Source organism: Pipistrellus kuhlii, unplaced genomic scaffold, assembly GCF_014108245.1.
Source record: "Pipistrellus kuhlii isolate mPipKuh1 unplaced genomic scaffold, mPipKuh1.p scaffold_m20_p_15, whole genome shotgun sequence".
NCBI lineage: Eukaryota > Metazoa > Chordata > Mammalia > Chiroptera > Vespertilionidae > Pipistrellus > Pipistrellus kuhlii.
In genome coordinates, this window is record NW_023425460.1 from 8425138 (window position 1) to 8452328 (window position 27191).

The 27191-nt window shown below is 39.4% G+C and overlaps 1 protein-coding gene across 23 annotated transcripts in view; it reads left to right on the forward strand.

Moving 5' to 3' along the window:
• Positions 1 to 27191, forward strand: part of USP54 (ubiquitin specific peptidase 54) — a 110601-nt gene that overhangs the window by 25948 nt on the left and 57462 nt on the right. For 12 of the 23 annotated variants that reach the window (XR_006741663.1, XM_036437689.2, XM_045581726.1 and 9 more), the window contains exons 2-3: positions 13377 to 14215; positions 17253 to 17345. Coding sequence is in view for 22 of the 23 variants with exons in the window: in XM_036437689.2 (XP_036293582.1) it covers positions 14069 to 14215; positions 17253 to 17345 (240 nt within the window). In the remaining variant the exon portion in view is untranslated. Of the gene's footprint in view, positions 1 to 13376; positions 14216 to 15365; positions 15385 to 17252; positions 17346 to 27191 lie in introns of those variants that run through there. The other 11 variants (XM_036437693.2, XM_045581716.1, XM_036437690.2 and 8 more) reach the window with 5 other exon arrangements.

The window sequence follows — 27191 nt, forward strand, 5'->3', positions numbered from 1 at the left end:
ATAATCCCTGTTTGATAGATTAATTGTGAGAATTAAAGGATATACCATGTTGCTAGTGCCTAGCACTGAGTTGGTGTTCACTAAATGGTGTTTACTATTATCATAATTTTATAGCTGAAAGAGCTGGAGAGGCTAAGTAACTTCCTGAGGTAAGTGGTAGAGCTAGGATTTGAACTGGCTCAAAACTTGGAGTCTGGTATGTTTTTGCTTGAGTATTGTCAAGGCTTTCAGAATAAATTTCAGTGGATCCCTGCCCATCCTTCCACCTCCTTCCCCTACAGAGGAGGGGTTTTTTGTTTTTTTGTTTTTAAATAGATGTCCTTCTTTCCCTGGTATCTTCTGTCACCTTCCCAGTCATGTGCCTGGCCTGTCACACTGGAGTTGCTTGTGCCATTCAGTACCAGTGTTCTCCCAGCAGAAATGAGTCAAGCTGGTGCAGTCAGTGGTTTCCCTTCCTATTTTCCTCTTGTTGATAGAGCCATCATGCTTTCATTATTGTTTGTGATGAAATAATTTGGGTAGTGGTGTGTTATTCATAAATAATGCATAGTTGCAACCAAGGATTTAAATTAAAATGCTTTAGTGGTTTAAAAATTAGGGGGGAAAAAATCTCTGGTTCTAAATTATTGAATCAGGATAATATAGGGCAACTTTATGGAACTCATAGTTATGATTTTGCTATCCTGGGGCCTAATATAATTGCTATTGATTCTCTTTCCTTTATCCACAGCTGTTAACTGGTTGGGTATTAGTAATCTGTTTGAGAAAGAACGTTATGTTTGTCTTACTGGTCATAGAGTATCCTTCTTCCTCCATAGACCAAACACAAGATACTGAATTGGGTATGATATGATTCAGACAGGAGATTCATGGAAGAGATAGAGAGATTACTGGTCATGCTTTTTTTTTTTTTTTTTTTTTTTTTTTTTTAATGCACTGCAGAATCCACAGATCCTGCTTTTATATATATATATATATATATATATATATATATATATATATATATTTTATTGATTTTTAACAGAGAGGAAGGAAAAGAGATAGAGAGCTAGAAACGTCGATGAGAGAGAAACATCGGCCAGCTGTCTCTTGCACACCCCCTACCGGGGATGTGCCCGCAACCAAGGTACATGCCCTTGACCGGAATCAAACCTGGAACCTTTCAGTCCGCAGACCGACGCTCTACCACTGAGCCAAATCGGCTTCGGCTGGTCATGCTTTTAAACTAAGTTATCTCTAAACCAAAAAATGTGTTTCACAACATTTAGTTTTTCATTCATTATTTTATTTAATTACTATTGAGTCTCTGTTGAGTGTAAAGCAATGTAACTTTTTACATTATAGTCTAATTAAGTACTCATACACTGGTTAAATACTGATTAATCAAGTTCCTGGGAGGGAGAGATTAAGTCCCAATTGGTGGGGAGTGGTATTAAGACAATCCTTTGGAAAATGAATTAATATAAATGACTATTTCTTCCTGATAGGGTGTGACTATTATTAGTATCTAGTACTATAATTTGCCAGCAGAATGTCTTTTTCAAGCAGTTTTACTGAGTAAAAAAGACTAGTAATATGTAGGACTGGGAAGATCGGGGTGGAGAAGATAATATAGACAGAACATTTGTGTGTTTTAAGGGCGATGATGGTAGATGAGTTTGTAAATGTGCATGGGTTAAGATTGTGGAAGGCCATTTAAGGCCAAGTAGGTTTTCTATAATTAAAAACAAATTTTTGTTGTTGATTTTAGAGAGAGGAAAAGGGGAGAGAGAGATTGCTTCAACCGGCGATGGAACTTATGATCTGGGTATGTGCCCTGACTGGGAATTGAATCTGGTCACCTTTTGGTGTACTGACTCACACTGGCCAGGCAAGGCCAAGGAGTTTTTTTTTGTGTGTGTTTTTTTAAAAATATATTTTATTGATTTTTCACAGAGTGGAAGAGAGAGGGATAGAGAGTTAGAAACATCGATGAGAGAGAGTCATCGACCAGCTGCCTCTTGCACACCCCCTACTGGGGATGTGCCCGCAACCAAGGTACATGCCCTTGCCCGGAATTGAACCCGGGACCTTTCAGTCTGCAGGCCAACACTCTATCCACTGAGCCAAACCGGTCCCAAACCGGTCCCGGCAAGGCCAAGGAGTTTTGACAGTATTTCATCACTAAAGTTTTCTGAATTAAATAGTGATTGATTTGAGCCTGCTCTGGGCAATATTTTATAGATATAATTAGAAAGGGAAGAACAATTTGGAAGTTATCATAATACTTAGATGAATTGTTTTGAGACGGCATTATTTTTAGAATACATTTCCCTCAATTTCATATTGCTTTGGGTTTATGCCATCAGTTATAATTTAATCTTAGGGAATTTTTATGGTAAGTGTATGGATATGCTAGTAAGAGAAACGGAGAAGGGAGAGAGGATGGGTATAGGGGATGATCAGTCATCATAATCATAGCTACTTTTTATAGAGCTCCTATTTTGTACCTGGCCCTAAGATATTTTGCATATATAATTTATTGAATACTCTCAACAAATTGTGTTTATTATTGATAGTAAATGACTTGAAAGTGATGGAGCAGGATTGGAATATAGATTCATCATCTTTTTCATCATCATCAAAACATTTATGCCTCACTAAACACCAGGTACTGGGCTAATTATACATATACTATACTTTATTTCATTAATTTGCATAATAATTGTATGCGATGGATCTTATTCATTAGTCCCATTTTGCTGATGTAGTGCCTGGGAGACTTCAATACTGATTCAATAATTTGATTAAGATGACACAGTTGGTAGGTGATGAAGTCCAGACCTGTTTTACTTTGCTAACTCTGGGTCCCTAAGTTGTATAATTCACATTATGTTTTTTGGGAATGGATCTCCACTATGAGCATGGTGTTTCCTGAGGTTGTGCAATATGGTTGGCCCTTCAGAGGCTGCACTTTTTAAAAAAATAACCTTATGATTATTTATTTTTAAAAGTTTATTTATTGATTTGAGAGAGAGCTGGAGAGAGAGACAGAGACAGAGAGACATTGATTTGTTGTTCCACTTATTTATGCATTCATTGGTTGATATGAATGCATAAATGTGCCCTGACTGAGGATCAAGCCCACAACCTTGGGTGCTGGGATGATGTTCTAATCAACTGAGCTACTCAGCCAAGGGCCTCAGAGTCCACACTTAAAAAAAAAAAAATTAAAAAATTAAAAAAAAAAATATATATATATATAAAATTGATTTTAGATAGGGAGAAGGAGAGATAGAAACATCAATCAAGAGGGAGAATCATTGATAGGCTGCTTCCTGCATGCCTCCTACTAGGGATTGAGCCCACAACCCAGGCATGTGCCCTGACTTGGAATTAAATGGTGACCTGTTTTTTAGGTCAATGCTCAACCACTGAGCCACACCAGCTGGACTCAGAGGCTGCACTTTTAACCACTCTGTTCTTCCTACTATCATGCTGCATCCTTTAGATAAGTCAGTAAATTATACACTAGTATACAGTTCTGGATATTCATAAGAAGTGGTTAAGTTAGCCTCCAATTGTCATTTCTTAGTTCTTAAAGTTTGTCACTTGTAACAAAGTTTTCTCGTCTTTTTATTTTGTATTTCTACTGGTTTTGGACAAATTTACTGTAAATGACATTTTCCTAAGTTCTTATAAGAGGAAAAAAAAATAAAGCTTTCTTTCCTTTATCAGTATACTATTCTTGTTGTACATGATGTAATAATTTGAAGTTGCCAGAGACCAACCCTCAGAAAATCATTTGAGTTGAGTAATTGTGTTCGCTAGGGAGTTTGAGATAACCAGCCCATGAATCAACAAATCACTTAGGTTTTTTTAGTGGTTGTAGATGGTTATCTGTCTTTATTTTCAAGCTTGAATCAGAAGGAAATATTAACTCAATTGATATAATTTCCATTACAAAATTTTGTCTGCAGTATCTCAAACTGAATATGGACATTTTGGGGGCTTTTTTATTTATGGAGAGGTCAGAATTTATCAGGATGTTGGAATTGATTGTTCTAGGTACTTACCTATCAAACAGCAAGTTTTCTCTTTTAGTTAAATCTTTAATGATTCAATGTCTGTTATATTCAACCTCTGTTTGGAATACAGTAAAAAGCTGTTCTTATGGAATATATAATGTTATATAATGTAGTCCCCTGGGGGAGGATGGGAATGCTGTAATTAAGTCCCACTTGCACTGAGAGCAGAGAAGATGAAATAAATGAAGAAAATGGAAAGGTGAGAGAGGGAGGAAATCTGAGAATGCTTTTGATGTAGCTGTTCCTTGTATAATAGTTATCATTTTTAAAAAGAAAAGGAGAGGAAAGGCACTCCAGGTAAAGGCATTATTAGAGACCAGACTGAGGAAATAGAGTGCAGAGCATATTCATTATACAAAAAAGAGTTAAGTTTACCTGGTGTGGAGGAAGAGTGAGGAATGCATACTAAGTGCTTAGTGAAATGTCTGATCAGGGAATGAGTGAGTAGAAGATGTAGCTAGACGTGGAGGTAACATTTAATGTTTCTCAAATTTGTGCAGTTGCTAGACATTTAATTAAATCTCATAAATGAGTGATTTTACTCGTAGAATATTTTATACTAGTGGACTGGTGCATGAAATTTGTGCATAGAGGGGCGTGGTCCCCTCAGCCCCACCTGCACCCTCTTCCAATCAGGGTCCCCTTGAGGGATGTCCGACTGCCAGTTGAGGCCTGATACCTGTGGGACATTCCCCGTGCAATCTCAGATTGCTGGCTCCTAACTGCCCACCTGCCTGCCTGCCTGACCACTTCTAACTGCCTCTGCCTGCCTGCCTGCCTATTTGCCCCTAACTCCTCTGCCTGTCTGCCTGATTGCCCCTAATCTCTCTGCCTGCCTATCTGATAATCTCTAACTGCCTCTGCCTGCCTGATCACTCCTAACTGCCCTCCCCTGCCAGCCTGATCTAATCCCCAACTGCTCTCTCCTGCCGACCTGATCTTGCCCCAACTGCCTCTGTCTGCCTGATGACCCCTAAATCTCCTCCCCTGCCATCCTAATCTTGCCCTTAACGGCCCATTCCTGCTGGCCTGATCTTGCCCCCAACTGCCCTCCCCTGCCAGCCTGTTCTCACCCTGCTGACCTTATCTCTCCCCCAACTGCCTCTGCGTGCTTGATCACCCCTAACTGCCCTCCCCTGCTGGCCTGATCTCACCCCCCTCTGACAACCTAATCTCGCCCTCAACTGCCCTCCCTTGCTGGCCTGATCCTGCCCCAAACAGCTCTCCCCTCCAGCCTGATCTCACCCTGCTGACCTGATCTCGCCACCAGCTGCCTCTGCGTGCCTGATCACCCCCAACTGCCCTTCCCTGCCAGCCAATTTGGTTCTGATTGGTCGCTTTCTATGCCAGTCAATGTCAAAAGCTCTGCCTCCTAGACAGCCTTTGGCTCCTCACAGTTTATGTAGATTTGGTTCTGATTGGTCGGTTTCTATGCCAGTCAGAATCTCTGGGCCTGTCTGAGAGGCGAGACTGCTAGTGAAGCCCTGAGAGAAAGAGAGAGGCAACAGCTGATCAACAGCTGCCATGGAGGCTGCAGATCAGACCCTGCTTCTCTCTTCAGACCTCTCCCTGGTTTGGATCCACAGCCCCCTTGGCAGTCAGTGCTGTGTCACTGTGCCCGCACCTGCGGCAGACTGCAGGATTGACTGCTAGCATTCAGTGCAGCCTCCGGTCAGTAGTTATGGGCCCTGGGTTTTTATATATTAGGATAATAAAAGGGTAATATGCAAATAGATCAAATGGCAGAATAACCAATCAAAGCGTAATATGCTAATGCTATGCTAAGACTGCTCAACTGCTTTCCATGATGTTCACTGACCACCAGGGGGCAGACAGTCAACTGGTTGACCAGTCACTATGATGTGCACTGACCACCAGGGGGCAGATGCTCCAACCAGTAGGTTAGCTTGCTGTTGGAGTCCCCCGATCGGGACTGAGTGAGATGGGTCAGACATGCCCTTTAGCCCTCCCACGGTCCCTCCCTGGCCTGACTGCACGGTGGGGGGGTCCCCTCAGTCTGACCTTCTCCCTCTCGAAATTCAGGACCTCTCGGGGGGTGTCCGAGAGTCGGTTTCAGCCCATCCCGCTGGTTTGATGTAGTAGCATCAGGCTAGTTAAAGTCCATTAGTCTATTGTGTGGAGTCCACATGGTTGTGGCCACTTGGGTGAGTGCAGAGCAAGTGAGCCCATAAGCCAGGAGTCAGGGGTGAACAGCAAGGGAGAGAGAGGAGACTTTCTTTATTCAAGAGTTAAATACCAAATCTTCCTGGGCTGGCAGTGCCTTTGCCTACTTTGGCCAGTGACCTGCTCCCAGGTGTGATTGACAAGCATCTTCCCATATCATCCAGACCTTACTGGGCATGTGTTTAAATTGCAGCCTCCCTTTGCTCCTTTCCAGTTACTAATTAATAACCAGGTTATTACAATGGTGCCAATAAGAGTGGACCTTTTTTCCTTGCTTGAACCTGAAAAAGATGGAAGTGATCCTATCAAAAACTCATTTTGGCTGGTAACTGATATTCTATTGCTAAGGAAGTTTAAGCTTTTTGCTTTTTTTTGGTATAAAATATACACAAATAAATAATGGGCCTGGCCAGCGTGGTTCAGTGGTTGAGTGTCAACTTATGAGCCAGGAGGTCAGGGACAATTCCCTGGCAGGACACATGCCTGGGATTTGGGGCTTGATCCCTGGTAGGCGACGGGCAGGAGGCTGCTGATCAATTATTCTTTCTCATCATTGGTGTTTTTTTTTCTCTCTCTCCCCCTCTCCTTTCCTCTCTGAAATCAATAAAAATGTGTTAAAACAAATAATGGCACATGGTAAAAAGAAATATTAATTTAAAAAACCCAATATCAATGAAATGGATTGGCAAGAGATGGGAAGCCTGAAAAACTTATCTATTGTAATAATCTAAATGGGAGGTAATTGTGGTGTAAACTAGAGAGATGACAATGGAAGTGATAAAGAAGGCTCAATACAGAGATTTTGAAGGGAGAATTGACAGGCCTTTGTGATGTAGATAGGAAAGGGTGAGAGTGATAGGAAGAAATAAAACATTACAGATGTTTTAAACCTGAGTTTTTGGAGATATCATTAGTAAAAATAAGTAAGTATGTAAATAAATAAATAATATACCATTAGTAAAAATAAGTAAGTATGTAAATAAATAAATAAACAAATAAATGGAAGGGTCAGAGAAGGAACTATTTTAGGTTGGAGGTGGAGGGGAAGAGATGACTTCTGATTTGGACATGTTAAACTTTTTATAAAAGTGGGACAATTTGCAATTATTGATAATTTGGTTTCAGGGTTTACAAGATTTGTGATTTATCAGATCAAAAGAAATGTTTGAAGTTCTGTCAGAGAAGGGGGTGAGAATACCATGGTAAGTGCTATAGAAAAGAGCAGGAAGGTCTGATTTAAACTTTAGGGAATGCCCACTTTTAATAAAGTAGGAAAAAATAGAGCAAATGAGCTGTCAGCAATAGGTCTACTGTTCATTTGTCATTCTTTCATTTTATTCATTCTCTTGTTTTTTTTAATTCGCCCAACGAATGCAGGATTGTATAGTATCAGGGCAGCCAGAGTTGGATGTTGTTGAAAAGAAGAATAAGGCCTATGGGAAGAGCTAGTAAGTTTTGAAATTAGGAGATTTCTTTAGAAAGTGAATGTTCCATGAAGTAAAATTGTGGTGGCAGGGTAAGGAGCAGTACCATGTTCTGGTGGTAATCAAGGAGAGGCAGCAGTTGTAAATTATTAATTGTAGAGACATTTAGTAGTGAAAGGTTGAAAATTTTTTATTTAGGACAGTAGGTATAGGTGATAATTTCAAGGTGGCCTTTGTTGTTGTTTTTTAAAGAATATCAGATATCTCTGTGTGGTTATAGTTAAAAGGAAAAGAGCCCTTGAGGAAGGGATGTTTGAAAGGTAATACTAACAGTAATTTACATAACACAGTATGCCAGACATTGATATTAGCACTTTGTATGTATTAACTAATTTCAGTCCATATAATAACCAATAAGATAGTACAGATATAGTACAGATATAGTTTGGAATTGTTACTGGTGGAGTTCTTGGATGGTGTGAGGAAAATAATTTCCTGAGGCCTCCATGGGAAGATGGGGTTTTATGGAAAGCTTTATTGATGGTGTAAATTAGGGGGATTCCTCTCTAAGGGCCCATCTCTGTCTATCTCACATGGAAGAAATCCAATCTTGTCTTCAACAGGGCCAGAATTAGGGCCACTGCCCAGAATTTCTGCTCCATATGTAAAGTAGTCCAGTCTAGCATCTTGCATGTGGAGTCTGCATGGCCAAGGGCCATGTGGCTGCTTAAGGCCACATGGCTATGGAGATGAGTGCACGGGTGAGTGGGCGTCACAGAGCAAGAGAAGGCAAGAACAAGAGCTCAAGAGCGAGAGAACTCTCTGTCTGGGGATTTTAACTTTTCAAGATTAAAATCCAAGCTCGCATTGGGATCTACCCCCTAGCCAACCCATTGTTCCCCAAGTAGACTGACAGCAAGCACCTTCCCTATGTCACCCTGACTTCACTATCCATCACCCCCTTTGTTTGGTCCATTCCCCAGTGATCTTGAGGGAATGGACAGGTGGTTCCCTGGGAAGCATAAAGCTATAGCTTCCTAGTAAGCTGCTCAGGTGTCCATGCTTATAATGTCTGGCCTCCTCTTGGCTCTCTTTCTGTTATTAATATTAATAAATTAGCTAAATATGACTATAACATAATTATTGACATGTGGAGTATACTAAGGAATCAAAGTAATTGCCTGTTGATTTATCAGGGAAAATATAGTTTCTTAAGTAAATTACAATAGAATAACAGAATCTAGAGATGTGAGCAACTTTCCTGGTTAAACTGTTTGGTGCACTTTGACTTCTAATGTTAGGGTTACTTTTGGCTTTAATCACTAGAAATGGCTTACTTACTGTTCCTTCATTAGAAACAGAGATACTCTTCATGGTTTTTCCATTTGAATCATTGATTAATTGAACACGGTCATTCTTTGATGACCTTCAAAAATGTTACCCTATTCCTTGTTATAGGTTCAGTTGTTTGCCTATTTAAGTTAAACTGCTCTTTATTGATTGATTGATTTGAGAGAGAGAGAGAGAGAGAGAGAGAGAGAGAGAGAGAGAGAGACATGAGAGAAAGAATCAATTTGTTGTTCCATTTATCTATGCATTCTCTGCTTGATTCTTGTATGTACCCTGACCAGAGATTTACCCACAACCTTAGCATATCAGGATGATGCTCTAATCAACTGAGCTACCTGGCCAGGGCTGAAATTTTGTATTTTTAAAATAATTGTAAAATTCAAATGTTTCTCCAAGCACTTAGCTAAATTGTGCTGACATATCATTTATCCTATGTGAGGTTTATTGTTCTTTTTATACAATTAGAAGACTTATTCCTGGTAACTTACAACTTTCTGGTATCCTGAGGTCCCCAAATCAAAATATACTTTTCTGCTTTTAGGCATAGCAGGTCATTCACTAAGTGAACGTATTCATTGCTTATTTTGAAAACTTGCTAGTACTCTCACTTGTTTATCACATTAAATCTCAGCCATTGTGTGAAATAGGCATTGTGTCACTGTATCACAGATGTGGAAAACAAAGTTCAGGACATCTGAGTAGTTTAGGATTTTACAAAGCAGTAAAAATGTGGAAATTGAACCCACGTCTTCTAACTCAAAGTCTAGTCTTAGTTCTTTTTGTAAATTATTACAATTATTCTATATCACTTGCTCCTTATAGCAACTTGACATTATACTGTGTTTGAGCTGTCCTTTTCACAGAAATGCATTCAAGTTTTATTCCATATTATTTTGCCATTATATCTATACTTTTATCTATCTATCTATCTATTTATCTATCTATCTTGTTTGAGATTGCCAATATTATCTGGAATTATACTATTATTTACAAGGTTAGTAATTTCAGTTATAATTTTGCATTGAATCATTACAAGGTAATTTTTACATAACTTTAAATTTTTTTATTTTATAGATATCAATTCCTTTTCAGATTAAAAACATAATTTAAAACTTCGAAAAGTTGTAAGAAATGGTACAAAGAATTCTCATATACCCTTTAGCCAGATTTAGATGTAAACATTTAAAAAAAATATATATATATATTATTGATTTTTTTACAGAAAGAAAGAGAGAGGGATAGAGAGTTAGAAACATTGATGAGAGAGAATCATCGATCAGCTGCCTCTTGCACACCCCCTACTGGAGATGTGCCCACAACCAAGGTACATGCCCTTGACCAGAATCGAACCTGGGACTTTTCAGTCCGCAGGCTGACGCTCTATCCACTGAGCCAAACCGGTTTTGGCTAGATGTTAACATTTTGTTATATTGATTTGCTTTACCTTTTTCTCTTTCTCTCCCACTTCATATATACTTATAAATACATACACTCGCCAAATAGAGAGAAAGAGAAAGGGAGAAGGAGAGCAAGAGATAGAGAGGGAGAGAGATACTGATGTGAGAGAGAAACATTGATCCGCTGCCTCCCACACGAGGGAACGAATCTGCAACCCGGGCATATGCCCTGACCAGGAATTAAACCAGCAACCTTTCTGTGGGATGATGTTCAGCCAACTGAGCCACACCAACCAGAGCATGTTTTTCTTCTTTTAAATAGGTTATTAGAGCCATGTGAGTAGAACTCTTATTTTCTCATGTGTCGTTAGTAGATGACATTGGAAAAGAATCATGCTGTTTGGTGCTAGCCCTGCCACTTAAGTGAAATATTTTGTCATCAGGACTTCTTTGGACCATTTGTTATTGCCTCTCTGGGCTTTGTTCTTTTTGGCTCTCACCTCTAGTTTCTGACACACCTAGAATGTGAGAGCTGATTGCCTTACCCTACATAATACTGCCATTCAGAGCCTGGAATCTTTTCTTCTGCTGTTGCCTATTTTTCCTTTGCTCCCTAAACTCAGGGGTGTGTACTTGGGGCAGGCTGAGTTTCAGTGAGCTAATGTGGACATTGGAAGCCCCACCTGCCTGCCAAGTCCTTTTGGCTGTGAGCAAAGTGGAGGCTTGGTACTTGTCATTCCTCTGCAGCAGTTGAGCAGAAGGAATGTTGCAGGGCTTGTTGGAAGTTCTTTAGCACCGTGCGTGGGTGTGTGTGAAGGTGGGTGTGTAGCATTGAGGGTCTTGTGTAGTTTGTGTGGGAGACCTGAAATTGTATCATGCTAATTATTAGGCAGTATTTATTGAATACATCCTATTTATTGAATACTGTGATAGGAGCTCTTGGAATCTATATATATAAAAGCCTAAGCGACAGTTACAACCAAAAAGACTGGAAGGTCTAGTCTACCAGTTGCTATGATGGGCACTAACGACCAGGGAACAGATGCTTAATGCAGGACTGCCCCCTAGTGGTCAGTGTGCTCACACAGCCAACCTCCCATGGCCCCCATCAGCCCCTGGTGCTAAACCATTCGTAGAGACCTGCTTCTGGGTTGGAGTTTCATACATAGCAGAGCAGCTCCCTTGCTGTGATCTATTGAAAGTCAGCCCTGGACACAACAACTTGTCTGGCTTCTGTCCTCTCCCTACCCTGGTGTCTGTACCCGGCGTCTGTCCTTCTGCACCTGGGCCCGGCAACCATTGTCTCCTCTGCAGACCCCGCCGGGGTCTTTAGGTCCTGGGCTGGGATGGGGAACTGAGGTGGGTGGCGGCAGAAGTTGTCTCTTTCTCGGGGGGCCAAGGGCTGGCGGCTAACCTCCCGTAGTCCCTTCTTCCCCCACAGCCAGCCAACCTCCCACTGTGGCCCCTCTCATGGCGGGCCAACCTCCCACAGTCCCTCCCCCCATCCCTGTGCATGAATCTTGCACTGGGCCTCTAGGAGTATAACAAAATACTTAATTAAATCACAGTATATTAGGCAAACAATTCTAGCTCTGCCACTTACCTGCTTTGATTTGGGCAAGTTAATTAATGCCTTTAAGCCTCACTTTACATTCTATAAAATATAGCTATTAACTCTTACATGATAGGGCTGTTGTGGAGATTGAATAAAGAATTTAAGTATAGTGTTTAGCACATGTCCGATACTAGTTAGGATTTCCTTTCATACAGTCATATTTAGGATTTATGACTTACACCATATAAAACAAATAGAGAGTAATAAAACAAATAGAGAATAATATAACTCTACAGTGTGTAATCAAATACTTAAATTATGACATGTAAATTATAAATCGTCTGAGAATTTAGAGAAGAGAAAGAACAGTCTTGTGCAACCATTTAATGTTTCTGTGCCTCAGTTTTTCCAGTGGACACACACTGTGGAGATGCTAGGTGACATCCCCGAGAATGATAAAGGTATTACAGCAGTTAGCTTTTTTAGGTGGTTTATGTGATGGTGGAAAAAAAGGAGAAGCTTGAGGAGCTGTTAGAAACCAAATTTGGCACTTATTCTTAATTTTTTCCTTATGTGGTCATGGCAACCTTATAGGAAAAATTGAAGCTGGAGATTAGAAGCATTACCTTCCAAGGAAGGTGCTTGCTTTGGTATTTTAATTAGCTGAGAACTCATGTTGGTCAAGGATGGCCTCTGATTGTAAGCACCTTGGATATAATATGAGTATTAAGTGATTTGTAGCCCAAATTATCTCTCTGATCTTCTGGCAAAAATATAACATACTAACAGACAGGGCAGGATAACATTTAGTTCTCTGGGACTGATGTTAAGGGCATACGGCTTACTTACCACGAGTAGTTCTCTGGGATGTGACCTCTTTACTCCAACAGAGTCCAGACTGATAACTTGGCCCTCCCAACTTTTAAGTAGCCATGAATATGTAAAATACCTTTGAAAATTTCTTTACTTACAATATCCAAAAGAAATTGGATTTCAACTCCTTGTTTGGTATGTACGTACTTGGTAATTTTTTTGTTAGCCTGATTTTGGAAAGTGTGTATTTCCTTTTAATTTTTTGTCTAGATCAATTTTCTTCTAGAAAATTTCAGAGAAGTTTCCCATGAAAGAAAAGCTGCTCATACTCCCCCTCTTTGGTTTCTCCTTTTTGTTGTTAGTTTTTTTTTTCTTCTTGGAATTGTTTGCCAAGGTTTCAAGTTTATAGTGAGAGGTGAGGCAACGTTGATCTTGGCAGAAAAGCACAAAGCCAGTAGAGTCATTAAGTGACGCAAGCTTTTGCTTTTTTTTTTTTTTTTTCCTTCTTTCTGTTAAAGCTCTCTGGCACAGCTGGCTGCAAGCTTTTGCTTTTTTTTTTTTTTTTTTTCCTTTCTTTCTGTTAAAGCTCTCTGGCACAGCTGGCTATTCTAGTCACAGAGGAAGAGAGGAGAAGAAGTTCTGGGTGGAATGATAGAAGATGTTTGGAGCATATTAGAAAACAGCAGCAGCAACAGCAAATGCCCCATATAATTCAAACAAGCTTCTTAGCTCTGTGGAATCTATGTCAGTTGCTTAGAACTTGAGTTTTTACTTCAGAGGATGATGGGACAAGGCAAAAGAAGGCGAGGAGGTTTGTGTTGGATTCTTGCTTATCTGTCTGCCTCTCCTTCCAGTTGGAAAAATCTTCAATCCACAAGAAGCGTTGTTAACAAGCCTAAGGAATACATCTTACCCTGATCCTGGATTCTGTTGGAATTGAAGATTACAGCCACTTCACCAGGATTTTATGGAGGTAGTTCAAGAAAAATAGAAGGAAACCATACTCAAGAATTTCTCTGTTTATATAATCCTGTGCCATGTTAAATTTTGGGCATTGTTTGGAGCAAGTTGGGGACAGCTCTTTTATGTGGATCTAAGTGGATACCTGCATTCCTCGAGCTACATATGTGATGTTTGGAAGGCTGTAAACTCAAATTCTTTCAACACATATTCATTAAACTCCGGATTCCCCTTCTATTAAGGACTTCAGCAGACAGAAACTCCCTCATCAAAAGACACAAAACGTCCTCTGTGTTTTCAGGCTAAATGTGAACAATCATGTCTTGGAAGAGAAATTATTTTTCAGGGGGCCGTGGCAGTGTCCAAGGGATGTTTGCACCTCGAAGCTCAACCTCTATAGCCCCCAGCAAAGGCCTCAGCAATGAGCCAGGACAAAACAGCTGCTTCCTTAATAGTGCCTTGCAGGTAAGGGCTATTCCTTTCTTTTTGGTAAATGTATTTTAGTTGCTGGTGCTGTATTTCTAATAACTCTTAAATGTAATACTTGACAGTCTCTGTTTGAGGTCAGCACCCTGAGATCATTTTTTAGGTTTATCTGTGTGATCTTAGGCAAGACGCCTTATCTCTGAGTCTCAATTACCTCAGTGGTAAAAAGGGGATTAATATGATAGTGAAATAATAACTGTAACTACTACTACTTACTTGCCTAAAAGGGAGGAGATACAAAGACTAGATGATCTTACTACTTGTTTATTGATCCTTTTTCCTGCTCAGTCTCCTATTTTCCTTCCCCCCCCTCCCCCCGCCCCGCTTTTACGCCAAGGTGTCTTATTACCCTAGTTGCTTTTCTCTAATATAGAAAGCAAAATTCTGCCCGGCTGGTGTTGCTCAGTGGTTGAGTGTCTACCTATGAACGAGGTGGTCATGGTTCGATTCCTGATCAGGATACTTGCCTAGTTTGTAGGCTCAATCCCCAGTGTGGGGCGTGCAGGAGGCAACCGATCAATGATTCTCTCTCATCATTGATGTTTCTGTCTCTCTTCCCCTCTCCCTTCCTCTCTGAAATAAGAATATATATTATTAATTAAAAAGCAAAATTCTTTCCACAAGTCAGACTTTCTTGTATCATAATTTTCAGGCTTTTAGCATATATACTGAATGGAGTCCAGTCGTTGTCCATTTCTTTATCTCCTTCCTCTGAGATCACATGTAGTAGCTCATAATTGGTGTCTGGTTAAATATGCCTGAACAGAGCTGGCGGAAAGTAAATTTTCCTAAGATGATTATCTGCTCTAGATTTTCTCTTTTGGTGTTGCTTGCCACCTTAGTGGTCGCAGAATCCCAAAGCTTCCTGATCTGCTTAATCAGGCCCATAGTGTTAGGTTCATACCCCTTGTCCTAACTTTCTTTCCTCTCTTTTATACTTTTCAGAGTAAAAGTAAATGAAATTTTCCACCCAAGACAATTATTTGGTTAAGTATTAGTTTTATACCTCAGATTTAATGAGAAAATAAGTTGCTAATGCTAGAAGAAAAGACAAGAGTATTTGATATAAAAAGCATTGGACTTAGGAATTAGGAGACCTGTATTCTACTTTTTGGTCCTCTGTAGACTAGTCTTGTGACCTTGTACAGGTAATAGTATTTCAGTTTCCTCATTCATAATAAAAGAATCTTATCAAGCTTATTTGTATAATCAAGATTTCATACTCCAAATTTTTATTTGGAAACATTAAAAAATTCTATGCTATGAAGCCTATAGGAAGAGTTTAAGCACTTTCACTAATTACTATCACAAATTTCTTGCAGTTGAGTGGGTTGATTAGGTTTTTTTGTAGATGATGCATTTTAGGTTTTTGAGTGACTTTGCATAAACTAGTAATACTTTTGTAACTTAGAAGCAGGCAAAAAGGATGTTGGCTTTAGGTGTGTTTGTGTTTACCTCCTTTCTGGCCATAGACCTGTTTTTATAATTCTGTTTCTTTCTATATTTTCTGTCTATACTGTCAATTGAAACAATATTTATGACTTTCTGTTCTAATTTTCAGTGCTATATGCTATATATACACACACATACATATTTCAATACCCATATTTAAGGATTGTATCATTGATGATTTTGGACTGCATACTATAATAGTGTTACAGGTTGAAAATAATTGTTTCTATTCTAACTTTTGATATAAAAACTATGTTTACCATAGCTGTGTTGAACTCTTTACATTGTTCAAAAGGCTGTTACTTATTTGTAAGCATAATGTGTTTCAAAAAACTTGAAATATATATGTTGATACACTAAGTAAGAAGCTCCAGAGATGTTCTGTGATCTGGGGCTCCAGGCACAGAAGTGTAGTGCCTTGCAGGCGTCTTCAAACTACGGCCCACGGGCCACATGCGGCCCGCAGAGGAGTCTGATCCGGCCCGCCAGGTTTTTTGGGCAGTGAGCGCAGCCGAGGTGTTACAGTAGGAATTAGTAGTTCATATAGTCCGGCCCTCCAGCTCTCTGAGGGACCGTGATCTGGCCCCCACTTTAAAAAGTTTGAGGATGCCATATATTATATGGTGACATTTAAATATTTTACAGGCAAAAGGAATTCACTAAGGAATTATGCTATATATTACACCATTTCTTTTTGAACTAAAGTCCATAGTTTATCTATAGTAGATGTCTTTAGTTTTTACCTAGTGTCTGTTTCTATTCCTAGGTCCCATCTGGAATACCACATTTGTATTTACTTGTCTTGTTTCCTTAGGTTCATCTTGACTATAACGGTTTCTCAAAATTTCCTTGTTTTTGATGACCTTGACAGTTTTAAGGAGTAACTAGTCAAGAATTTCATAGGATGTCCCACTGTTTGAACTTGTTTGATGTTTTCCTCATGATTAAATTGGGGGTAAGGGTTTTTAAGAGGAAGACCATAACAGTAAAGTGCCATTTTCATCACATCATATTAAGATTACATACTGTGGACTTGATTTATCATTGTTGATATCACCTTTATTTTTAATCTGTTTAACTTAAGGAAGTTACAACTGTCCAAAAATTGAGGTCTAACAAAGACAAAATTCCACACTATAATTCAAGTTTCTAAATACTCTTTATTTTTAAAAATAAATTTAAATAAAATTAATCTAAAATTTTAAATGCTTTTTTTGGTAGACCATTAAAATAAAACCTTATTCTGCAGCTATTCACCCATAAATTTCCTCTTCAGGTTCACATTTGATATATGTCATACCATATTTTCTTTGTGACCTTCCTTCGTGTTCAAATTACTGTCTTTTCCAGAATACAGTCGTCTATCCCTCTTGTTAGATGCCTCCTCATCTTTTTTTTTTTTTTTTTTTTTTTTTTTTTTTTTGCCATTTAATGTACTAGAATAAACTTTTCACTTGGGAATAAAGATATCTTCTGCAATCATTACCAATATTTGCTTGAACTCTTGAATTTAAAATTAAATGGCAGCTTCTTATAGAGTAATATGTTTTCTCTCCTTTGCCAGGTTTTATGGCACTTGGACATCTTCCGACGCAGCTTTAGGCAGCTTACTACTCACAAATGCATGGGAGATTCCTGCATCTTTTGTGCTCTCAAGGTAAGTACTTTAAATTTGATTTTTCTCACTACCATTAGGTTGCCAAATGATCGATATTGAGGATGCTTTTGAATAATCAAGGTTATTTGCTTGTGATTTAGTACAAAGGATCACTATCATTAGTTTTATTTTTCTTCAAAGAATTACTACTTACGTTGCTTAAGTGGTCTGTTTTTTATCCTTTTTGCCCAGGCAGCTCTATTTAACGTGATGAGATAGCATTAAAATGTGCTTAGACTTTGAGTGTTTAACTGAAAAGCTAATTCTAAATTTTTATTTTGAAAGCATAAACAACTCAAGTATTCTTAATGTAATTAACTATTGTCTGTTAAAGCTAAATTTAGCAATAAATTCTTCCTACTAAGAAAAGCCAACTCTGAATTCCGGTTTGTCACAGGGATACTGGGATGTGATGACTACATGTTTAGTTGCTTGTGACCAAATGAATTGTGACCCCAGTAATGTTGGTTATTGCAACAACTGACTCAAAACAGTTTAAAAAAAAAATACATTTTATTGATTTTTTTTTTTACAGAGAGGAAGGGAGAGGGATAGAGAGTTAGAAACATTGATGAGAGAAACATCGATCAGCTGCCTCCTGCACACCTCCTCCTGGGGATGTGTCTGCAACCAAGGTATTATACATACAAGCCCTTGACCAGAATCAAACCTGGGCTGACGCTTTATCCACTGACCCAAACCAGTTAGCATGAGTTTTAAGCCCATGATAGGTATATATCCTTAGAAAGAAATAACTGAGTCTTCTGAATGTTTGCTACTTGAATCACAAATATCTTTTTTTCTCCACCCTTTGTTTGGAACCACTGTACCTTTTAGCAAAATATAGAATATAAATTATTGGTTAATTGGGAGTTTAAGTATGAAATTTTAATAAAATCAAATTCTTTACAAGTTGTAAATTTCTTATTGTGCTCATTCAGAAAATTATATTCAAAAGAGCATTTGGCTTGATTTTCTGGGAGGTATATTGACATTAAATTCTAATTTAAAATATATTTTTATTGATTTCAGAGAGGAAGGTAGTAAGAGAGAGATAGAAACATCAATGATGAGAGAGAATCATTGATCGGCTGCCTCCTACACACTGGGGATTGAGCCCACAACCTGGGTATGTGCCCTGACCTGGAATCAAACCGTGACCTCATCGTTTATAGGTCAATGCTCAACTACTTAAGCCAGCCAAACTTAAATATCTAGTTTTAGATAAACAAAAAAAATATAGTGATCTTTGGTCAGCAAGTCAAAGGGAAGTCAGTTTCATTGCATTAAAAGCAAAATACTACTAAGGCAAAATATTTGCTAGAGAGATTTGACCACTGGAGAAATCCCCAGTAGAAGAATCTCCTAAAACTAGAAATTCTTATCTGTATGAGGAAGGGATAATAAGAACTTATATGACCCCCTGGCAGTTTTGATTAGTCAGGACTGTGCCATACTGTCTTCACTGACACTGGTGGGACTTGGGAGAATGGCTGTCACAGTCTTATTATATTTCACTTTCCAGAGGGCAAAATTGTTACGTTAATATAAGTAAACTAGAGACTTGGTGCACGAAATTCATTCACTGGGGGTGGAGGTCCCTCAGTCCAGCCTGCAACCTCTTGCAGTCTGTGATCACTTGGGGGATGTCTGCAATCCAGGACCCCTTGCTCCTTACTGCCCACCTCCTTGCTGCTTCTTACCGCTCAGCTTGCTGCTCTTTAGCATTGCTTCGGAGGCAGGAGAGGCTCCTGCCACTGCCACTGGGCTCTTCAGCTGGGAGCTCAGCCTGCATTGTGTATCTGCCCCCTGGTGGTCAGTGCACATCTTAGTGACTGGTTGTACTGGTTGTTCTGCCATAATGGTCGTTTAGGCTTTTATTATATAGATTATAGATATCATTATATAAGCCAGAGAAATGAAGAAAACCAACCACCAAACTTTATGGGACACCTTCTGAGATATCCAAGTACAGAAAGGAAGTTGTTTTTCAATGCAGGGGCTGAGGATATATATTGAGAGTCTTTCAGAGAAGCAGTTGCTTATGATAGATAGATAGATAGATAAATTGGTTGAGGGGATCAAAGGCTATATTTTGCATCTTCATTGTTCTGAGCCTATGTTGGAATTCTGGAACTTTCCTCATCATATCACTGCCTTATCTACCCATTAGATTTTTTTTCCTTCACTGTTTCTTTTGTTATATTGGGAATTTATTAAAAATGTTGATTCTCTCACTAAAGTGCTTTTCAATCCTTCAGTGCTATATAAATGTTAAATAATTAGGTTTTAGTTTGCACTAAAATACTTCATGTTTTAGGTGACATCGTTTACATTCTTTTAATTATATTCTTAATTTGAAATATTTAAATAGATTTATAATGCAGATGGATTAATTTGACAGTATGTATGAGCTGAACTTTTCTAATAACTGTTAGACTAGCCATAGCTTCTAAAACATATTCCTTTATTCATACTGGAGGGCTTCATTTTCTGTGAGAAGAGAAAGGGTGATGAGGGTATGGAGGAGCAACCCTGGGATGGACCATCAACACCTGGGCCCTCCAATAGGATGTATCTTTTGTTCTCTATTTTAGAAATATTTTTATAGAACATGAAAATAATAAATCATTAAACTAGGTTCAATCAGTATAACAAGGCAAGAAAAACAAAGGAAGAATATACTAGAAAGTTATAATTATTTGTAGATGATGTGATTGGCTATTTAAAAAATATCTCAAAGAATCTACTGATAAATCAGTAGACTCAATAAGAGAATTTAGCAGGTTGTTGCTCATAAGATCAAAGTATAACATTCAATTACATTTTATATACTGGAAACTAACAGAAGATTTAATTTTAAAAGAGGTTTTATAATAGTAACAAAGGATATAAAGTAGATATGAATAAATTTAACAAAAAAAGATATCCTATATAATAAAGATGTACTATGCAAATGGTCATTATGCCATGAAGTGTAATGACCGACTGTGTAACGACTGGATCACAGATCAGCAGGAGGGTGGGGCAGCGAGCTACAAGCAGGCAGTGGAGAGCTACGGGAGGGGGCAGGACAGCAGGCTACAGTGGGGGGTTTGTGGGGAGAGCTACAAGAGGGCTGGGCAGCAGGCAGAGAGCTACTGGAGGGCAGCAGCAAGCTACTGGCACACAGATTCATGTGCGGGGCTTCTAGTATGATAGCAGACCCCAGCAGAGATCCAGTATAATCTTCATCAAGTCAACATTTTGGTAACAACTATTTAGGTCAAAATAGAACATTGCCAGTACCATAGTCATTCACCCTCCTTTCTTTCTCAATCACATCTTTTCTTTCTCTCAGGGATAGCCACTTTCCTAAAGTTTGTGGTAATCACTTCCTGTTTTATCTGATAGTTGTACTACCTATGTATCCATTCTTAATCTAATTTAAAAATTACCTGTTTTTGAAACTTTATTATATAAATTTGTGTATGTGTCTTATTTAGCTCAGCAATGTTTATAAGATCATCATGTTGTTTGCAGATTGAGTTTGTTCATTTTCATTATTATACTAGAGGCTCAGTGCACAGAATTCACGCACTTTGGGGGGGTGCCCCCCCCCCAGCCTGGCTTGTTCCCTCTCACAGTGCAGGAGCCCCATGATCTGCCTACCCATCCAGGGCTCCTCGATGGATTGCCCCGAAGAGGTAGGCTGGAGCTGGGGGTGTCCCCCCCTGTGCTGTGCAGATCCACGGGACCCACCTCTGCACTGTGCATGTAGCGTCAAGCCCTCATCCACTCGCACACACCCGCTGTGCATGCAGCCTCCTGGTGATCACTTTTTATGGCGTGAGGGCATCACAACCATTAGCATATTAGCTCTTTATTATATAGGATGATATTTCACTGTAAAAAATAAATCACTGTTTGTTTATCCATTCTACTGCTGGTAGTCATTTGGGTTATTTCCAGTTTACTTATTTATTTTACTTTATTTATTTATTTTTGTTAATTCTCACCCAAGAATATGTTTTCCATGTTTTTAGAGAGAATGGAGGTGGAGGGAAGGGAAAGAGAAACATTGATGTGAAAGAGACACACTGATTGGTTGCCTCCTACACACAACCCAACAGGGATCGGGGAGCGAATCTACAATCCAGGTAGGTGCCCCTGACCAGGAATTCAACCTGAGACCCTTTGGTGCAAGGGCTGACACCCTCCACTGAGCAACATGGGTCAGGGCTCCAGTTTTTTTAAAAAAAATTTTATGAATAATATTGCCATTCTTGTATACATCTACAAATGTGTACACATTTTCCCCCTATACATACTCAGGAATGGAATTACTTGGTTACCGGTTATCTTCAACTTTTTTAGATAATACCAACTGTTTTCTAATATTTCCATATTTTCCAAAGTGGTGGAAATAATGTATACTTTGACCAGCAGCTTTTTCCTGAAAATTGAAAAAATTCAATTCTAAAATTCATATGACAAACAGTGAAGAATAGATAAGACACTTTGGGAGAATAATAACAAAATGAGTAACTTACTCTGTGTATCAGTCAGAATAGGCTAAGTTATGTTGTGGTAACAAACTAAAATTATAGTGATAAACATGCAAAAGATTTATTTTTTATTTATGTTACTTGTCCATTTATTTATGTTACTTGTCCACTCAGGTTAGTAGGAAAACCTTACCGATGATAGTCATTCGGGACCTAGGTGCCAAAGTTATAACCAAGGTGAATATTTTTAGTTGCTAAGCCAAAGGAAAAAATGCTGTGGAGGGTTTAGCACAGGCAGTTTTGTTTGCTCAGCAGGTCACTTCTGCTCATAATTCATTGACCAAAGCTGATCATGTGGCTCTCATGAATCACAAGGGGGCCAGGAAGTATGGTCCTATTATAATTTTTGGGAGAAGGGAGAATCAGAAATATTTGGTAGGCAACACTAATGTCTACCATACTTTATCAGATATCAAGACTTATAAAACTGTAGTCATTATGATAATGTGGTATCAACACAGTAAGACTAATAAACCAATGGAGCAAAATCAAGAGTTCAGAAACAGACATAGGGAAACTTGCTCCTTGCCCTGACAATCAAAGAAGAAAGTGGACTTTTCAATAAATGGAGCTTAGATAATTGGTTAAGTATATAGGGGGAAAAAAATAAAGGAAATTAAATCTCTATCTTCATATTATACCAAAATTAAGAATTTCAGATGAATTAAGCACAAAATGTGAAAGGCAAATTTTTTTAAGATTTAGAAGGAAATATGAGAAAATAACATGATATCAGGGATAGAGAGGATTTATTAAATGAGTGTTAGTACATGCAGATCCAGGGAAAAGCCTTCAGACTGAAAATCTACCTCCATAAGAGGAGGCAGGGAAAGATCAAAGAAAATGTTAGCCACTCCAGTGTAGTATTTAATATTGTAGAATTTATTAAGTTGACATATGTAGAATTATTAACAAACTTACATATGAGGCATATTTTAGGTGGCTGCAAATTGAAATGTATCCATGTGCCATTTGACAGGTGCCAAAGAATTATATAGGGTAAGAGGAGAGGGATAGTGACAGGTACTAGTACCTGAATCCTACCAGGTATGAGAAATTACTTCACATGCTTGACTAGGTCAGGACAACAACCTGTTCCAGGAACCAGTACATAGCACAAGGGAGGAGTGCTGATTTATGGCAGAGTGAACATCAATTATAATCAGTTTCTAAGTGTGCTTTTCCAGAAATTAACCCCTTTCTGGCCCAGGTCCAGCTTGTGGGGACACACAGCGGTCATGTCATGGAACTGCCTCTCTCCCACAATAAGACATGAAAAATACAAAGTGAAAAGTATTGATACATTTCAGTACAAAAAAAAAAATTCATGTTCATATCTGACTCCATCCATAAAGAGAGTAAAAACATAAGGGTACAAGTTGGGAAAAATATCTATAGTACAGCCGGTTGGCATGGCTCAGTAATTGAGCATCCACCTATGAACCAGGAGGTCATGGTTCAATTCCGGTCACGGCAAACCCCTAGGTTGCTGGCTTGATCCCCAGTAGGGGGCATGCAAGGGGCAGCCAATCAATGATTCTTATCATTGGCATTTCTATCTCTCTCCCTCTCCTCTCTCTGAAATCAATAAAAAAATATAAAAAATATCTATAGTACATATAACCAACAAAGAACTGGTATCAAGCATAGAACTTCAGAGAAGAAACCTTATAAAGAACTAGAGGTTCAGTGCATGATTGAAATCAAGCGTGGAGGCACCCCGTGGGGGGCCAGGACCCGTGCCTAACCCTCGTAGGGCCAGCCGTCACATTGTGTCCACTGGGATGGGGGCAGGTGCTTCTGTGTGTTGTGTCTCCACTCTGGCCTGCCCCAGCCCCAGCCTTCTGCACTGGCAGCTGGGACTGGGGGTGGTATGCAGTCCCCTCCCGCCCATCTGCGCATGCAGCTTCTCCTGAGAGGTCGTGATGCAGCCTCCTCCTGAGCGTTATGATGCCCAGCTAATTAGCATATTCCCTGTTTTTATATATAGACTTGAGGCCTGGTGCCCCAAATTCATGCATGGGGGGGGCTGTCCCTCACCAAACCTGCACCCTCTCCAATCTGGGTCCCTTCAGGGGATGTTTGACTGCCGGGCCTAAACAGGAAATGGGACATCCCTCTCCAATCCTGGACTGCTGGTTCCCAACACTCGCCTGCCTGCCTGATTGCCCTAACTGCTTCTGCCTGACAGCATAATCATCCCCTAACCCACATGTGTCAAACACAAGGCCCGAGGGCCAAATCCGTCCCGCCAGGCCTTGCAATGTGTCCCGCACCGCGCTGTCATCACTTGCACTCCGCTGTGTTTCCATCACAATGACAGTTTATGATTGTTCAGTAAACCATTCGGCCCGAGATTTAGGCTGGATTTTAGATTTTGGCCCCTTCTCTGATTGAGTTCGACACCCCTACGCCTAACCACTCCCCTGTCAGCCTGATCACTGCCTACCTGCTCTCCTGCCAGCCTGATCGTCCCCAACTGCCTTCCCCTGACAGCCCAGTCACCCCCACATGCCCTCCCCTGCAAGTTCCCTCTTTATTAGATAGGGTTTTTTCTTTAACATATTGGACAGCCCTAACTGGTTTGGATGAGTGGATGGAGCAATGACGTGCAGACTCAAGGGTCCCAGGTTTGATTCCAGTCAAGGCCATGCTTGGTTGGGTGCACATACCCAATGGGGACTGTGCAAAAGGCCGCTGATCGATGTTTCTCTCTAATAGATGTTTCTAGCTCAATATCCCTTTCCCTTCCTCTCTGTAAAACATCAATAAAATATATATTAAAAAAAGAAATATTTAAGATTCCTCCATATCTTCCTGGCTGGTGTGACTCAGTGGCTGAGAACCCAGGCTGGGCCAGGAGTGGATCTCTGCTTGGGTCTTCGTGCCGCTGCCAGCCTGAGATCCCATGCTGGGAGTGCAGCCCGATTGCCGTGTGGGTGTGGGTTCTGCTGCCGGCCTGAGACCCCAGGCTGGGGACATGGACCCAAACCACCGGTTGGTGTTGGAGCATTCCCAAGTGGCTTCTGGTGGGGCGGAAGGTCCCTGCATCACTATGGTGACATGGGGACATTTCCACTCTCCCCCAGCCGCTCGGTGCCTGTACTCATAGGCTCCGAGTGGCCAGGGGGCGTTCTGGGACCCCTGCTGCTCCGGGCCTAGAGCCTGCAGGCGAGGAGCAGCCTGGGTCCTGAGGATGTTCCCATTGCCTGGGAAACCTAAGCCTCCCTCCTGCTCTCTGTGGCTGTAGCTATCTTGGTTGGGTTTATTTGCATACTTGCTCTGATTGGCTGGTGGGCGTGGTTGGTGGGCATGGCTTGTGAATGTGGTGGAGTGATGGTTAATTTGCATATTACTCTTTTATTAGGATAAGTAAGAATGTTGGTCCAAGGGTCTTGGATTGGATTCAGGTCAAGGGCACTTGGAGTGTGGGCTCTGTCAGGCATGTGCAGGAGGCAACCAATCAATGTTTTTCTCCCATAGATGTTTTTGTCTCTTCCCCTACCTTCCTCTCTCTCTAAAAATCAATAAAAAAATATTCTTGGGTGAGGATTAACAAACAAAAAAAGATAAATGTGTCAACAGGAAAATGGGCAAAAGACATAAACAGGCTTTAAAAGAAGTATATGAAAAATGTTTACCCTTTTTAGTAATCTAAGAAATATAAATTAGACCATACCCTTTAAATAAGTAGAAATTTAAAAATCAGATAAAACTGTTATCTAAAAGGTGGGATAATGACAATTCACATACATTGTTGGTTGCAATATAAACTGATATCACTTCTTACAATTTTACTAGTAAAATGGTTTGCCATTTTTCTAGTAAAATTGAACTAGCATATATCCTACCATTCAGTAATTACACTCCTACATATATGCTGTGGAAAATTTTTTTGTACATGCATACATACATACATACATACTTATCAGAAGGTATACTTGAGAATGTTCAAAGTAGTAGTAATTTCTATGATTACAGAAAAATGGAAACAACCCATTCCAACTGTAATAGAATGAATCTTTAAAAATTATGGTTTATTCCTAGAGTAAAATACTATATAGTAGTGAAAATGAATAGCCTGCAGCTACGTATATCAACTTGGATTAGTCACAAAAATATTTTACTGAATGAAAAAAACAAGTCATAGAAAACTACATAAAGTATGATTCCATTAGTACACTAATCAAAAACAGGCAAACTAAATAACATATTGTGTGATATATATATGTGATAAAACTAGAGAAAAGGAATGATTCATAAAATTCAGGATAGATGGAGGGAGGAGGGTGTAATCAATTGGGAACTCTCAAACTCATTAATTTTTCTATTTCTTAAATTGGGTGGTGGACACATGGGCATTTATTTGTTATTCTTTGGCTATATACATATGTTTTTTTCTTTATTTGAATGATTTTATTATAAGTATAAAAATGTTTGCTATTATTCTAGAAAGTACACTAAAGTATAAAGAGAAAAACTGAAAATTTTCTAAATCCACTACAGAGATTATCATTTCTCTTTATGCTTCCTCTCTGGTCTATGATACTTCTAGTAATAAGTTTTTGTGTTTGTTTGTTTTTTCTCTCTCACTGTTTTAGTAAAAAGAATAAATTTTTTAGACTCCTAAATTGCTTCTCTATCACTAATATCTTCCTATTCCATTTGTTCTAACCTAAGAATTACCCTAGAGTTACTCCCTTCTTAAAACCTCGAAGTGGCTCCTAATTGTTCCTTAAATCACTTCAAAATGCATGATTATAGACATTTAAAAAAAACAAAAACCCTACTTTCTTTTCCTTCCCCAGGCACTCTCTATGTAAACTATGATAGCAGATGGTGTAATTGTTATGGCTACCCTGTAGACTTTACAGATATTGTTCACTCTGCCTGGATCCCTTGGCACCCAAAACAATAACATAACAATAAACAAAACATAACACATCCCTTTTAATCCAGAGCACACCCACCTTTCAGAACGCCACTTCAGAAATTTATCTTCATGAAGTTTAAAAAATACTGTCTCTGTCCAGATCCATGGTTTCTTGACTACACAGTGGTTACCATGGAATGAGTTTTTGGGAAGGTGGCATAGCTTTTCTTCCCTCTTGTTCTTATAGTGCCTGTGCCATAACAGAAACACTTAACTTTTCTGGGTTCATGTATTGTTTTAGTAGGTCTTGGGTTTTAGTTGTGGAGTTTTGGGGACTTGCCTTTTCCATTTTGTGACTTTTGGTCTCATATTTTTAGGTAGGTCTGCTAATCTAGGCCTTCATGCCTCATTTAGGAAGGGAAGGGT